Below are 15,873 nucleotides of genomic sequence, written 5' to 3'. Positions count from 1 at the left end.
GATGGGGAGAGGTTTCAGGCTGTCTGTCTAGAGCTGTGGTAACACACAAATTTCCCCACTGTGGGATCAATAAAGTCCTATCCTATCCTATCCTATCCTATCCTATCCTTCACCACTCTGTGAAGGACTGTGTGGGCAAATAGTGCAAGAATTTAAGAATAATGTTACTCAATGTAATAATTTGGGAATTTCATCATCTAAAGTATATAATATCAGTAAAAGTTTCAGAGAATCCAGGGACGTTTCTGTACACAAGAGACAAGGCCGAAAACATATATTGGATAGCTGTGATTTCCAGGTCCTCAGGCAGCACTGCATTAAAAACAGACATGATTCTACAAGAGAAATCACTGCATGGGCTCAGGAACACTTCTAAAAGACGACATCGCTGAACATCGCCGCATCCACAAACGCAAGATAAAGATCTACCATGCAAAAAAGACACCAAATCTAAACACGATCCTGAAATGTCACCGACTTGATGAGCTCATTTAAGGCGGACTGAGCCAAAATGTGGTCTGACAAATCAAAATTTCAAATTATTTTTGGACATCATGGACGCCACGTCCTCCAGGCTGAAGAGGAGAAGGACCATCCAGCAGGAAGTTCGAAGCCCAGCATCTGTAACGGTGTGGGGGCGCGTTAGTGCCTATGGCTAGAGTAACCTGCACATCTGGGAAGGCATCTTAATGCTGAACGATACAGGCAGGTTTTGGAGCAACATATGCTGCCATCCAGAGTGTTGTTAAAAGAAGAGGTGATGCCACACAGTGGTAAACATGCCCCTGTCCCAACTTTTTTGAAACATGTTGCTGCTGTCAGATTCAAATTGAGCATTTATTTGTTGTAAAACAATTAAATTTCTCGGTTTCAACATTTGACATGATGTCTTTGTGCTATTTGCAAGTAAATATGGGTTTATATGATTTATAATTCATTGCATTCTGTCTTTATTTAAATTTCACACAGTGTCCCAAATTGTGAAACAAGGTTGTTACTATCAATGTACCTTGAATGCTAAAAGTGATCTAATGCTAAAAAGCTAATTAGGCACAACAATTTAACATAGTTTACACTTTCAACCTAATGAAACATATATAAGTTGCAGTAAATTTCTCCTAGAAGCTGGCGAGTTCAGAATTATAACGGAAAAACTCTACTGTATTCAAATATATCATTTAAGCTTTAAGATTGCCCCCTGCTGGACTTCAAGAATCATTACACTGTAAGGCATCCTGAGAGTTTAATACAACCTGTACCCATAATTACTCAGTGCTAAGATTATGATATAAACTAAAACTGAAACGTTGTCCAAGGGGATGAAGGTGGCGTGGAGACACCATGATTAGCACTTTCTCCTCACACTTCGGAGACAATGGTTTGAGTCTCCATCCCAGCTCCGTGTGTGGAGTTTGCATGTTCTCCCCCCCCCCACCATGATCCAAAAACATGCTAAGGTGAATATGGGCTTTAGGTGTGAATGGTTTGTGTCCTGCATTGGGTTGGCACTCCATCCTGGGCTATTCCCTGCTTTATGCCCACGGCATAAAGTGTGTGGCTCAGTGGGCTAAGCCGTGTGCCTGTAATCACAAGGTCACCGGTTCAAGCCCAACCTCAGCACGTCTGTGGGTCCTTGAGCAAGGCCCTCAATCCCCAGCTCCCTGGGCGCTGCTATGGGTGGCTGTCCTTCGTGGACAACTTGCTCTATATAAAGTATCAATTATTATTATTTCACCATAGACTCCAGACTCCCTGCATAGGGACAGAAAATGGATGGATTGCAACATATAAGGGGATCAAAACCCCAAGGAGGGTGGAGGAGCTGCAACTGACACAGGTTTGTTCAGGCAGTTAATTATCAGGACACATTCATTCACCTTAGGTGACTATAGTATACAACAGAATCTAGACAGCTGTGTGTTGAGAAATCATTTCCATCCTCCAATCCTGAGCAGGGTCATTGGGGGTGTGCATTCTTATTCATTGTGACATGCTGTAGCGTTAAGCAGATCCAGACTGACCTGATCCAGATTGGCATGTGGCCATTTGGGAGAATAAAAGTATAATAATTACAAATAGCACATTAAAAATTCTATAGTATTCCTCCGAGTCACAAAACGATACGGCCAAAATTGTGAGTGCTCGGAGGAACCAGTGAGGTTAGATGGGGACCCCAGATCAGTCAGCTGGGGTCAGCTGGCGACAGAAGACTGAAATTTCAGCTTTGGAGAACGAGCCATGAAAGGGAGGATTTACAGCCTTCCCCACTCTTTCCTGTTACCCTCAGTCAACCCCCCCCCCAGACACAAACGCACACACACAGGGTTGTAATTATACCTTTTTGAGGACTCTGCATTCATTTCTATGGGGAAAACTCTAATCCCATCATGACGACCTTAACCCTACCCGACCCTGACCTTAACCATAAGTAACCAAACAAAATACGGGACTTTTGGCATTTTTACTTTTTTATTGCATTCACAGATCTTTGTAGGGACCTGAAAAATGGTCCCCACAATGTAAAAAAAAAACAGGTTTTTATTACATTGAGGGTGACATTTGGTCCCCACAATGTAATATATACATGACCCACGCACACACACACACACACACACAAACACACAGCTACATGTGCTGCCTTGCAGGGTCGCTCTGTTCACAGCCTTTCCCTTTTCCCACCAATTTGTGTTTAAAGTGTATTATGGCCATAAGGATGAAGGTTAAAATCAGGAAAAGCAGAGCTAAATTTCCCCTGGGCTGCTGCATAAGGTTCCTCCTGACAATAATCCCTTCACCTTTATTTATTCCATAAAGCTTTCTCTCCCACAGTTCTCACATGAAGGCTTTCCACTCCTCTTAGCTGTTCTATCCCTTATTTAAAAAACTCTGCCTGGCTGTAAGGTTTTGGTTTTTTTGCGCCCCTCACCGCCTGGGACACGCCCCAGGTTCACCGTCGCAGCAATGAATAAGCTGGAAGATGTACAGTCAGATACATACATACATTTATTTGATCAGCAGATGTGTGAGTGATCGCCTGAGAGGAGGGATATTATGATATTATGTCTGTCAAAGTGTGTCAGCTTAGCCATTTCAAACCCAGTATGTCCAGCATCCATCCAGTACACCCATGTAATTGTCGAATTGACGACTCATCAATCAATACTTTATCAAATTAATTTATTAATCAAATTAGCTGATGGTAAAATTTTACAAATACATGGAAGCTTCAATTATTCTTTCTACCATTAGCATCTGCCCTTCTGCCATTTTCCTGTCAGGCCACTCAAGTGTTTTTTTTTCACAAATTGTACCTTTGCTGCAGGTCTTCTTAAGCAATGGCTTCCTTCTTGCAACTCTGCCTACAGGACGCTGTTATTCCATGTTACGGAAATGACAGAAGCGCATTCTCACCCACTGCGGCCATAGTACCTCTGTCTAAGCTGCTGTTATTCCATGTTACGGAAATGACAGAAGCGCATTCTCACCCACTGCGGCCATAGTACCTCTGTCTAAGCTGCTGTTATTCCATGTTACGGAAATGACAGAAGCGCATTCTCACCCACTGCGGCCATAGTACCTCTGTCTAAGCTGCTGTTATTCCATGTTACGGAAATGACAGAAGCGCATTCTCACCCACTGCGGCCATAGTACCTCTGTCTAAGCTGCTGTTATTCCATGTTACGGAAATGACAGAAGCGCATTCTCACCCACTGCAGCCATAGTACCTCTGTCTAAGCTGCTGTTGGCCTCCGGGTGGCGTCCCGGCGCGCCCGCTTCAGAAAAACGGACAGACACTGCAGGCCATAACAAGGAAGGTAGTTAACGAGCCTTTCTTGGGATTTCAAAAGCTGAGTAAGGGATGGTACCGGGTGCGGACTGACTACCAGGACGTTTGCGAATTTTCCCAGTGGGCTGGTCTGTATAACATAGCAAATATGATCGCAATCAGCAAAATATACCAAGGTAAGGGGGACTCCTGATCAGCAGCAAAATACACCAAATGGACCCCCCCCCCCCCCAATCAGCAGTGAAATATCAAATTGAGGCCACTTGGCAGCATATTCCTGGGCTGCCCCTGGATGTTACAGTGGGTGGAACACTTACCCCACACCCCAGGGTCAAATTCTGCCCCCTACTGTACAAAGCTAGAGCTGGGTATCCTACTGTTATTGGAAAACGTGCATTTTAGCAAGTATGAGTGCATCTTGGGATGAACTGGGATCCTGGGCAGGGGACCCCTGCCTGACCTGCTTGGGACAGGGACGCTGCAGTGGCTAACTGGCAGGAAGATAGGTGACTGAATACAATTATTAAATAATATTAAATATTAAAAGAATTGTTTTTTTATTAAATTTAAGGCCTGATATATGTGCACATATACTTGTATGGTTATGAGGATATATTTTGGGGGAATGTGTGTGTGTGTGTGTGTGTGTGTTTACAGAGGGCAGAGGGAGGAAAAATGCAAAGTCACATTAATCAAAGTGCACATTTTGCTGTTTTATGCTGTTTGTTGAAGCTGGGTGCAGGCGGTATTTCCCTGGCAAAAGACCGGCATGAACCACGTCTTCACCGCTTCAAAGGCCAGAATCAAAGGCTTCATCAAGGTGAAAGCGCAGAGCGGAGCGATGGCACAGGATTAAAGTCAGGCTGGCCGTTAGGTGACATTTTCCGGGGGCTCATTAAATGCGAATCTGTTACAGTGAGCTGGGCCACAGTGATGCTCCTTGTCATCTGCTCAGTGTCAGACAGAAAGATACTGGATGTGTGTAGACTGGGATTCTGTCTGAGGTGATTCCTGTCTTTTCCTGTATGGAAGACGGGCAGATATTAAGTGTGTAATAAGAGTCACAAGGAACACAAACTAAGGGAGAGACTTTAGTTTGTTTCGACATCGCTCTCAATAACATGCCGGAATTCTCTAGGCTGGTTCACAGCCGTGGTCAGAAAACTATTCCAAACATGCAAATGTATCCATCCACCATTGTCACAGTGAGTATGGAGTCTGATCCAGGAAACGCAGGGCACAAGGAATTAAAATATTCAAAAATACTAAAGGGATAAAAATAAACAGTAAATATATGAAATACCAGGGACGAAGTCTGAAAGCCCACAGCTCATTAACAGAACGTGTGTGTTTACATGTGGTGCCCTGGCTAATGCACATGAGGCTGTTTTAGCCATAGATATGCATGAGTGAGACAGACCTGGGAGTATTTTTAACCGAGACTCCTGGCTTCACGGAGATGTGGTTCTAGTGTTGACTGGCAGCCATTCTTGAGGCATAATTACAGTTTGAACTTCAGCACCACTAAGTAAACCACTATTTTAAGAGCTGGTTTGATGCCAGTGCTGCTACAGTCTGCTTCACCCACAGTGCAATGGCCGACCGATGGGGGGCACAGACCCCTGATGTTTATATAGGTGTAATATTTTTATAGAATAATCTGACATCATTTGGATGGTTCTGATTGGTCTTTGAAGGACTAGTTTAAATCTATATATGTGCATCTGCCCTTCTCTCATTTTACATGACCAGGGTCCAATAATCCTGGATTCTAGCAAGGGCAGCATAGGGCACAAAGCAGGGGACACCCTGGACGGGATGCCAGTCACTCGCAGGGCACAAGGCAGGGGACACCCTGGACGGGATGCCAGTCCATCGCAGGGCACAGAGCTGGGGACACCTTGGATGGGATGCCAGTCACTCGCAGGGCACAAGGCAGGGGACACCCTGGACGGGATGCCAGTCCATCGCAGGGCACAGAGCTGGGGACACCCTGGACGGGATGCCAGTCCATCGCAGGGCACAGAGCTGGGGACACCCTGGATGGGATGCCAGTCACTCGCAGGGCACAAGGCAGGGGACACCCTGGACGGGATGCCAGTCCATCGCAGGGCACAGAGCTGGGGACACCCTGGACGGGATGCCAGTCCATCGCAGGGCACAGAGCTGGGGACACCCTGGATGGGATGCCAGTCACTCGCAGGGCACAAGGCAGGGGACACCCTGGACGGGATGCCAGTCACTCGCAGGGCACAGAGCTGGGGACACCCTGGATGGGATGCCAGTCCATCGCAGGGCACAGAGCTGGGGACACCCTGGACGGGATGCCAGTCCATTACATCACAACTGGAGCTGAAGAAGCCAGCGTTGCAAGTTTGAAATATTGGGTTCCTGTGTGTACATGCATGTATGTGTTTAAATTATACCTGGAATTCATGATATTCCTGCTACAGTGCCAAAAAATGTAGAAATATTTCATAAAATAAGTAATTGGCGATGCAACATACCCATTTTATTTAACGAATCTATTGATAATTTTGTAACTCAATCGGCCCATTTCATCCACATCACTGGGGTTATGTGGTGTAAGGGCTGGGTAATTGAAATTTTCTAAAAATAATCCCATATGTTTCATATCACTAAGTTTGTATAATTATACATGGCACTGGCGGATTTAGATGTGAGCGACAAGGGCAGCCGCCCAGGGCATAAACACGCAGGGGGTAATCATGGGACACCATACAAGCTAGAACCACCACTGGCACGAGGTCACCTTACCCCCCATGGGGCAGCCATTAAAAAATCCTCCATTTTAATCCGAATGTCACTAGTGTTACAGCCACTGTTACCACACCTGCAACATCAAAGATTAAAGGTAATGTCATGATTAGTCAAACCACTTGAAAAGCTAATTAATATCAACATGTTAATATCTTATCTATTAATTTAGCCATTTTGTAAAAATGAAGTCGCTTTTATTGTCACTGATGTTACAGTCCTGGTTTGACCAGCTTTTTTGTATGCTTGTTCTACTAGAAAGTATTCATTTTTTGCAAAGTGAGATACGAAGATGCCTTAAAAACGTATAACAGATCCCTATATTTTGGTGTTTTTTGCAATATATGTCTATAAAAGATCATTAGTAACATGACTGTTTAAAAATAATTCCCTCACTAAATACAGACCCATTGAAATATAAATTTAAAATGATGGAATGACAAGAGTGACAAACTGACTAAAACTTTGCATATTATATTGAAGAATTAAAAAATATAACTGGCATTAAACTCTTAATTTCGCATATCTGATAATGGGACATCTTAAGACATATTAAGGTGGTTTATTTTTGGCATTAATTAACTTGATTTTGAAAAATTTATTCAGCCCATTTCCCCATCCAACCGAAGAATGATCCACGCTTTCAAAAACCACACTTAATTTTAAAAAGTTCTAAAAGTTAATAAAAAAGTTAATAATTAAGTTTTATTTGAAAGAGTATAACATAGGCACTTAGGTCCTCCAGAGTAAATTACGCCATAAAAAAAGAAATGGCATTTTGTTTACATCAGATGTATGTCAGCAGTATTTAACCGTCGAATACATCAATTCATCCATCGCTTAAAATAATAATAGCAATAATAATTTAAATAATAATTATAATTATTATTATTATTATAATGTAAGTCAGTATATTTTTGTTATACGAATATAAAAGTCTGCAACTGTAACGTGATAAGTTTTTTTTAATGAAATACTGATCTTTTCCCGAGAGAAGTGCTACCTGATTGGCCAGTTCGGGAAGCATAATTAATATTCATGAAGAAGTGCTACCTGATTGGTCGGTGAACGTGCACCCATCCACATGTGCTACCCGTTTTTTGCTGTCAAAAGGTTGGCTGATCCTATGAGGTAGCACTTCTCATGAATATTAATTAACTTTCCCGAAACGCATGGTAAAACGCAAATTGGCTACCGGCGCAGAGTGATCGCAGTCTGTACAGGAAGTGTCTGTCCATCTGGTTCGCCCAGGACAAACTTCCCCACTACAACCTGTGCTTATCATCTTATTACTCATCACTTATTTATTCCAGCTTTTAATATATATATTTAATTTCAACGCATAAGACTGCCAGGAGAGTGATCAGAAGCCAGGTCTTTGGAATACTAATAAGAGTTCTTGGGAATGTGACAGCACCGTTTTAAAACTTAATAAGGTCTGCTGAACATATATCCCGAATAGATCAGGAGCCTGCAGTGAAATGCAAGACATGGCAAGCAAATAAACTCCGTCATCTTCATACAGTTTTTATGAGACGTGAGTTGCAGACAGACGGAGCGAATCGGTCGGTTTCTGAGGGCAGGTTTTCTCTCTGTCTAATGTACATGTGTGAAGGGGTTAAAGGGCTTCTTAATGCCGGATAGCCGGCAGCGCAGCTCGTCCTGCATAGTTCATTACCCCGATGATCGTGAGATAACCACGCCACACCACCTGCAAAAACAGATACCCAAATTTGTACAGCACAAAACTTTGTTTTCGCCCCTGCAACTACAATGGAGTCCTATATCAAGTTCACAAACCAAACCCAGGGAAGGGATCGCATTTTCAGGTGAGTCTGATGCCGTCACACAACTGTCACGATCAGTGTTTCAGCTGTTGTTGTTTTATCTTATCGTGAAGATTTAGTTTCTGAAGCGTGACAATATTCTTGCTAGACACTCATTCTTACAATGACATTTTTGTTTTCTATCGATGCCATAATGTAGTTTGAGTGGGGTTCTGTTTAAAAAGTTACTACCCGGTTACATAAAAACTTGTTGCGAGGTTTTCCCATTGCAAAAAGTACATGCCCTTCCTGGAAATGCTCTTTGGATCTGTTTTGGAGTTGTCTTGTTTGTGCATGTTTCTGAAGAAATTGTAATTACACGTGCCTCTTTCCAGGGCAGCGCAGTACGCATGCGCATGCGTTAAGTACTTGATACGAAATAATGCTGCAAAGAAAGAATTAGCAGAGAAACTGCGAAATCTGGAGTCCAGCTTGAGCGCCGGGAGGAAGCGTAAGTATGTTTACGTAGGCAGGGTGTCGGAGGGGCAAGGACACTCTGGCACATTCGGGGAGCCAGTACTTTTGAGGGCCCTTGAATACGCCAAAATATAAATTATACCATCAGAAAGATTATACCGTGACTTACCCCCCCACCCCACCCACCCACCACCACCACCACCACCACCACCACCACCCCTACCCCTGCTCAGCAAATTCTACCGTATTGCGAATTTCTTAAGATCGAAAGTGATAGCCCCAGCGGGGTTACGCCTCTGTACATAGGATATAGGCAAAGGGTAACGTATTGTAGATGATCTAGGCGTGGATGGCCGTTGGACCTTGAAGGGATCTACATGACCGAGCTTAAGGTGATGGATGAAGTCCAGTAGTGGTGTGGTGAGGGTGCTTCTCTGGTTGTTGCTGGTAATGCAGTGTCTACTGTATGGCGGCGTGCGCATGACTACGGTTTAAAACTAAAATAGCTACCCTGTTTCCGTGCCTGTTATCTTGATACTTGTTGATAGCTAATGATGATACAAAATAACTTAAAGTTTATTGCTCGTTCCGACTTCCCACACCCAAAGGTTTTGCTGCGTCTATGAGACGTTGTTTAAGCCAGTCAGTAACTGACAGTGAGGCCTGTCTTTTGTAGGTTTCTGAAACTTATTTGTTCCCATTTGTAGTCTGAGGCTTTAAAAGCATGCCGAGTGAAAACTTTAAATGAAGTAAAATTAATGTTCTGAGTACGGTAGCGTATGAAGAAAGTTACAACAGTTGCAACAAGTATTACTGTGCCCTCATGGTAATCAGTGATCAGGCCATACTGAAGCTGTCCCTGAGTTTCTAAAAGCTGTTCATTTCTTGGTGTTTGGCGTAAGGTAGGAATGCTTTCAAGCAAGGGTATAAAATGAGATGTACAGTGGAGAAATATTTCAGTGCTAGTTACACATAAAATAATCAGCAACTTTTGTAAATTGTTCCAATCTCTGCCACTGTTGTTTGTTTTATGGTTGGTACAGAGAACTCTATATTATAGCCATAAAGATGACTTGTCAGCACATTTGCCAAGGTATGTCAGGACAAGGCGGCCAAAATACTGTTGTGTAACACGTTTAAAACTCATCCAGTCTGAAATAGCAGATTAAAGAAGGGAGTTGGGAAAGAAAGATGTTTAAACATGCTGAACAATTTCTGTGTGTCTTGAAAAGAGGACCAAATGAATATTCAGCTTTATCTGGGGGATTGCCGTGATTGTGCTTTGATTGGCCGGCTGCCCGCCTGCTGCCCTCGTACACATGGTATCCCATGTGTCCGAGTAGCCGCGTCCGCGTCTGGGTTCTCCATGCGTGCTGTCATCACGTTTCCCAGCATCCCTCTCTTCCCCTTCAGTGTTCAGGCTGGGGAACACCGTGAGCTCGGTGGACGCGGCGGCCCATGCACTGCAGCTGACGGACCCGGTGCTGCAGCTCTGCCTGACCGGCGCCCACCTCAGCCGTGCCCTCTACTTTGCGTGTGACAATCTGCTGTGGGCCCGGGCGGTGGGCTTGGCCCCCGGGTTTGACAAGGAGCGGTGGGGCCTTCGCGCCTCCTCCTGCTACCTCCTGAGCCTGCTGCTCAGCCTGCTGCGGGACGCCTACGTTCTGGCCCGGCTGGCCGCCTGCTACGCCCGGGAGCGGCGGCGCTGCCGCCAGGCCCCCCCACCTCCCAGCAGCACCGACAACGGCTCGGCCTGCTGCCACCCCCCAGGTGACGTGCTTCCGTCTGACCTGATGGAGGCACTGTGGGCCAGCCCAGCGGTGACCCTGGACGTGGTGAAAAATGCGTGTGACCTCTTCATCCCGCTGGACCAGCTGGGCGTGTACCGGAGCGGCGCCGGTGTGGTGGGCCTGTGCGGCCTGCTGTCCTCTCTCATAGGAATATTAACACTGCTGGAGCCCCGTCTGAAGCTGAAGCCGTGATGGTGCAGAACTCCAGAGGTCGGCTCTGCTCCGATCGTATCTTCTCACGGCAGTGTGTTCAGCCGGCGGCTCTATTACTGGTGCAAGAGGTCGATTTTCTTATTCACGAGGGATTTCTTTCCAGTGTTTGTCTAGGACTAATGTCAATAAATCTGACAAAAGTCAGATGATCACACTGATCTGGCAGTGGCAGTGTTGTTAGAAACCTGAATAAAATGAGCTGCTGTGTTTCAGTGCCTCAGATAATGACCGGACGGGGAAACAAGCATAGGGAGCAATAAAACTGGCATTATTCCTTTGATAAAATACTGTGTGGCTAAAATGGTGAAAATCCCCTATCTAGCATACAGGGAGATATTCAGTGATGTGATAAAGATGAAGCACTTTTTCATGGAAATGTGCAGCAGCACAGATTTGCAGGCAGATTACAATATTAGCCGGGAATGGAAATAAATCTTGAATCTTTTACAGAGGAAGCCAAGCTGAAGCGTGCGGGTGGACTTATGGATTAACTTACCGGCAGGTACATTGTGCTTCAAACAAAAAAACTACTGTATGGAAAGTGACTTTAACCGTGGCTGCTTTGTTGGGAGCATTTGATTTATGCAAGCCTCTTAACGCTCATATCTACACATTTTGGGGTGTCCCGTTTTCTACAGTACACTGGTAACTGTAACTGGTTCTGCACTGCCTATGGTTCTACCTCACATACAGCCAAACGAGTATGTCTTTTATAAACCAGCATGCAGTCTGCAGTCGTATCACTTTTCTCACTTGATTTGTTGGGAGATTGACAGATTATTATTTTTTTTTTTAGATTTATATTTTGTCTCATAAAAAATTAAAAGCCCATTCAGCTGTTTGCATGTTATGATGACTCTTTGCAGTTGCAAAAAGGTAAAGAACGGTCTACATGGCTCTGAGACTGAGCAGCCACTGCAAAGAAAGCGTGACATACATGTTTAATGAACTGGAATCCTGCTGTGAGGAGTCAATATTTTCATGTGATGAAAATGCTAACCTTATTATCTGTCTGAGGATGGATGTGTATGTGTCATGATATAGATTATTTAATTAAGAAAATTTAAATAACTTTAATAAAATTTCAAAATTGATTCATCTTTCATCTGGAAATGTTGTGTACATCTAGATAAATGCACCCCCCCCCCCCTGTCCAGAAATCAAAATTTAGCTGCACATAGTTGCAGTTCAGATTTTGGATGTTTAATGAAAACTACTACCTGCTGACCATTGTGTTTATGTATTTTTGAATACTGCATTCTGAACATTTTCTCAATCACATTTTTCATAATACACATTTTTTAGCTGCCAATTACAGGCAGTGCCCAGGCCACAAGTTCTGTTCTCTATGTCTGTCAAATTTGTAGGTAAGTCGGGGAAAAAATGATACAGAACATTGCAAATATGCAGTAATAAGTGACCACTTACAGCACTTTTATTGAACCTTGAGTCTCACAAGCATCACAAAGTAGTGCATGCATTCGTTATTCTGAATCATTGAATTTAAACCCAATTTTTTATAAGAGGCTTTATGTCAATCTGTGTCAGGTCTGACTTTAATCTGGGGACTGACTGTATAGGTTTTTTTTTTTTTTTTTATTTAAAAAAATATAAATTTCAATATTTTATTTTAATGATGAATAGTTTGATTTTTTTTTCTAGTACAGTGGTACCTCAGTTCTCGAACTCATTAGAACTCAAATTTCTTAAAAGTCGAACCAAACATTTCTAAAAAAAAATTACCTGGAACTCGATTTGAATCTCAGAAGTTGAACCGTGAACACCGACCTAAGATAACTTGCACACACGGGGAAATGAGTCACGCGACACGTCTCTCAGCGGAAACAAAGGGTAACGCTTCAGTCTCAGCCTCGCATTCGCTGTGATAGCATCGTGCATGTTTACACTAGCTCAGTACTTATATTTAGACAGTAAAAATACATTGACAATGATAGACAACAATAATATAGTAACAGTAATTATTATACAATAAAATACATTTAAAAAAAGATTTCTAATTATTTTAATATCATTAATAACAAACCATTAATGCACTTAATTATAATAATACTGTCGTGCGGAGTGGGGAGGGAATGGAGACAAAGGCGCAGACGTCACAGTAGCGGGGAATATGGGGTTTAATTACAGGTAAGGCAGGCAAAACGCTGGCAGACTATACAATGACCGGACTGGGGAAACAAACTGAAACGCGGACTAAATACAGAGGAGTAATGACAACAACCAGAAACAGTTGATCACACATGGATTCCACACGGGGTTAACGAGAGGGCGTGGCACACGGAAGGAGCGGACGATCGGGGTGGGACACATTGGGGTTTTTTTAACTTTACATATTGTTTGGATACATTTATCTTCTTACTTTACAAATTACTATTTTGATAAATGTGCTTAGATGTGTTTAGTACAGTATATGCTCTTCTTGATTTATCCTGTTCATTTTGTGTTTAAATGCTAAAAAAAAAATCATATTCGGTGTAATTTTTTGGGGCTCGGAACCAATGAATTGGTTTTCCATTATTTCTTATGGGGAAAATTCGATCAGAACTCGAACTTTTTAGGAGTTCTAAACGAATTAAGTTTGAATTCTGAGGTACCACTGTATTTATTATATTATTATAAGAGAATATACTTCAGCTTGGTGCCAAAAGCATCGTCAGGCCTAGCCTGGTGGATCAAAAGTCCTGACATCACCACTTCACATTGAGCTTGGTTTAAAGAAGCAGAAAATGGAGTTGACTTTTTGGATTTGCATTTGTAATTTTTCCCTGAATACCTTGGAGTGGTGAGTGAAGAGCAGAGTGAAAGATTTCATCAGGACTTGGTTAGAAGGCACCAGGGAGGCTGGGATGCCGGTATGATGGCCGCGTACTGCTGCATGCTTCCTGGGGAACCTCCAGGAAAAGCACAGACACAAAGGCACAGACACAACGGGCCACAAAACCAAGCTGTGGAGCAAAAGAAAAGCTAAAGCATCAAAAACTAGAGAAGTTATGTCAACCAATGATTATGCAAAGTAATTTTCTTTGTTTAAAAATATTTGACAATATTTTCATGCTAAATTTATTTAGAACGATAGTTACATTAATAGTGTCATTTGTTGAATTTTAATTAAATTTCTTTTAAATTTTATACGTAAATGTGCCATAATGGAAACACGTGATGTTTGTGATGTTCATGATTAAATTTTGCAAACCTGTGTAATATTTTGACTGCCCCATGCAATGAATTGTCTTTGAGAACCAGGCTTATCTGGTTGTTTGCCAGAGTCACCCCTTCTTTCAAACATACTGACAATCCTCATGGATTCAGTGAATCTTACAGGAGCCTCAGCTGTAGCCTGATAAGCTACGTCATAACAGTTTGATTATTCCGAGTTAGCAGGCTAAAGTGTATAGACCCATACCTCCTTTACACATTGGGACACCGTAAAGGGGACATACCCCAAAAAAGGTAGAGCAGTTAGGAGTCTGAAGGCAAGCAGGCCAGCTTCTGAGCCTGGAGGCCAATGCACGCCCCCTTCCAGGCTCAGCTGAAGAACCTGTAGAGCAGGGGTTTCAGATTCTGTCTGTAGGGAGAGGTGTGTCAGTCACATAGCACCGTCACCCCTGGGGAAATGCTGTTTTAGTGCAGTGCTTCTGAATCCGATCCTCGGGGATCCCAAGACGGTCCATGTTTTTGATTGCTCCCAGGTCCCGGCAGGGAAAGAGTAAAAACGTGGACTGTCTGGGGGTCCCCAAACACCAGGCTGAGAAGCGCTGCTGCTGTAGAGTATTCCAACGGCCATACCTGTCAAGATGTGCATTTGGTGAATTGGACTCCATTTCTTAGGAAAAAAATTCTTTGTTTTTCCATCTCTCTCCAAATTGAACAAATGCTTAGTGTTAATTTCAAAACTTTCATCCATTTCAAATGTATCCTTTGTAGGATTGTGGTGAGCCAAGAGCATTTCCCAGCATGCAATGGCCACAAGGCAGAGGGCTTCCCAGAAATGATGAGTCCATCATAGGGCACAGACTCACACAGAACCACATCCTACCAGCAAACCAAGGACACCAATTCATCCGACGACATGTTTTTGGAGGAAAGTTGCACACTTTTTATGTTCTACGAAAATATCGAACTGAAAAATAACCTAAGCATCAGAGTGGAAGTTGGGCATGATGCCCAAGTGATGCGATAGGTGAGGCCTCAGATCCCTGGTGGGTGGGATTATCATGCTCTGGCCAATCAACGTGCAGTTTTCTGATGGCTTACATTAATTTCCATTGAGTTAAAAGAGACAGTGACCTACACTAATAATCTCACCACCATTGCATAGTAAGCATCAGTGCTCCCATTACAATCTAGCTGTCAGAGACCGGGGGCCTGCATCAGGAAGCTGGATTTCATGTTTAGCCAGAAACTTGTCAGATTTAAGGTACCCCAGTTTAAATGACTATGTTCACTTACATTTCGCCCAGACTACCTTAAATCCGACAAGTCATCTGGCTAAACAAATGATACAGCCCCCAGGCTTCCTCACCCTTGGATAATTAGGTATTATGATTAATGATAGGATTGGCATTTGCTGCTTTTGGCTGGGCTGGGTTTTCATTTCCCCATTTCTCTCTCAATTGTCTAATCACACTTTGTTTCTTTTTCGGTTTTCTCTAGGGAGCTATTTATCAGAATCGGACATTTTTATGCTGCGATACCTGTATGCTTCATGTGAGTCTGCCCACTCAATGGCAAGTTATAGCACTTCTGATCACAAACCTGAGGTTTTTAAATCAGGGTTTGTGATACTCTTTTGCCTCACAATGACCTTTACACACCTTATACATACTTCTGGGTCAATTACTGGAAGCTCAGCCTGGAAGTATTTCTGCCTCAGTTGGCACCATGACAGCTCAGCATTTATTACGGGCAAAACAACGTCTGTCAGGGATGTAAGCACGCCCACTTTATGCCAGGGGTCATCAGCAATCAGACAGTGACCGGCTTCACTTGCAGAAAGTTGCTCAAAGAGGAACCCGCTACCCAAATTGTGAAACATTCATGG

The 15,873-nt window shown here is 43.3% G+C and overlaps 1 protein-coding gene across 2 annotated transcripts; it reads left to right on the top strand.

The window, feature by feature from the left end:
• The first annotated feature begins 7,773 nt into the window (after positions 1–7,773).
• On the top strand, positions 7,774–11,019 carry pex11a (peroxisomal biogenesis factor 11 alpha). 2 transcript variants are annotated; one of them, XM_023815326.1, is made up of 3 exons: positions 8,214–8,394; positions 8,727–8,842; positions 10,222–11,019. In XM_023815326.1, the coding sequence occupies exons 1-3, from the start codon at positions 8,339–8,341 to the stop codon at positions 10,788–10,790; spliced, it is 741 nt and encodes a 246-aa protein (XP_023671094.1). In that variant the 5' UTR covers positions 8,214–8,338; the 3' UTR covers positions 10,791–11,019. The 2 variants fall into 2 exon arrangements, with proteins under 2 accessions (XP_023671093.1, XP_023671094.1); XM_023815325.2 differs by lacking the exon at positions 8,727–8,842 and having other exon boundaries at positions 7,774–8,394.
• Positions 11,020–15,873: the final 4,854 nt, after the last annotated feature.

Source organism: Paramormyrops kingsleyae, chromosome 13, assembly GCF_048594095.1.
Source record: "Paramormyrops kingsleyae isolate MSU_618 chromosome 13, PKINGS_0.4, whole genome shotgun sequence".
Classification (NCBI taxonomy): Eukaryota; Metazoa; Chordata; class Actinopteri; order Osteoglossiformes; family Mormyridae; genus Paramormyrops; species Paramormyrops kingsleyae.
The sequence above is the reverse complement of the archived record's forward strand: the minus strand, read 5'-3'. Positions and strand labels throughout refer to the sequence as shown.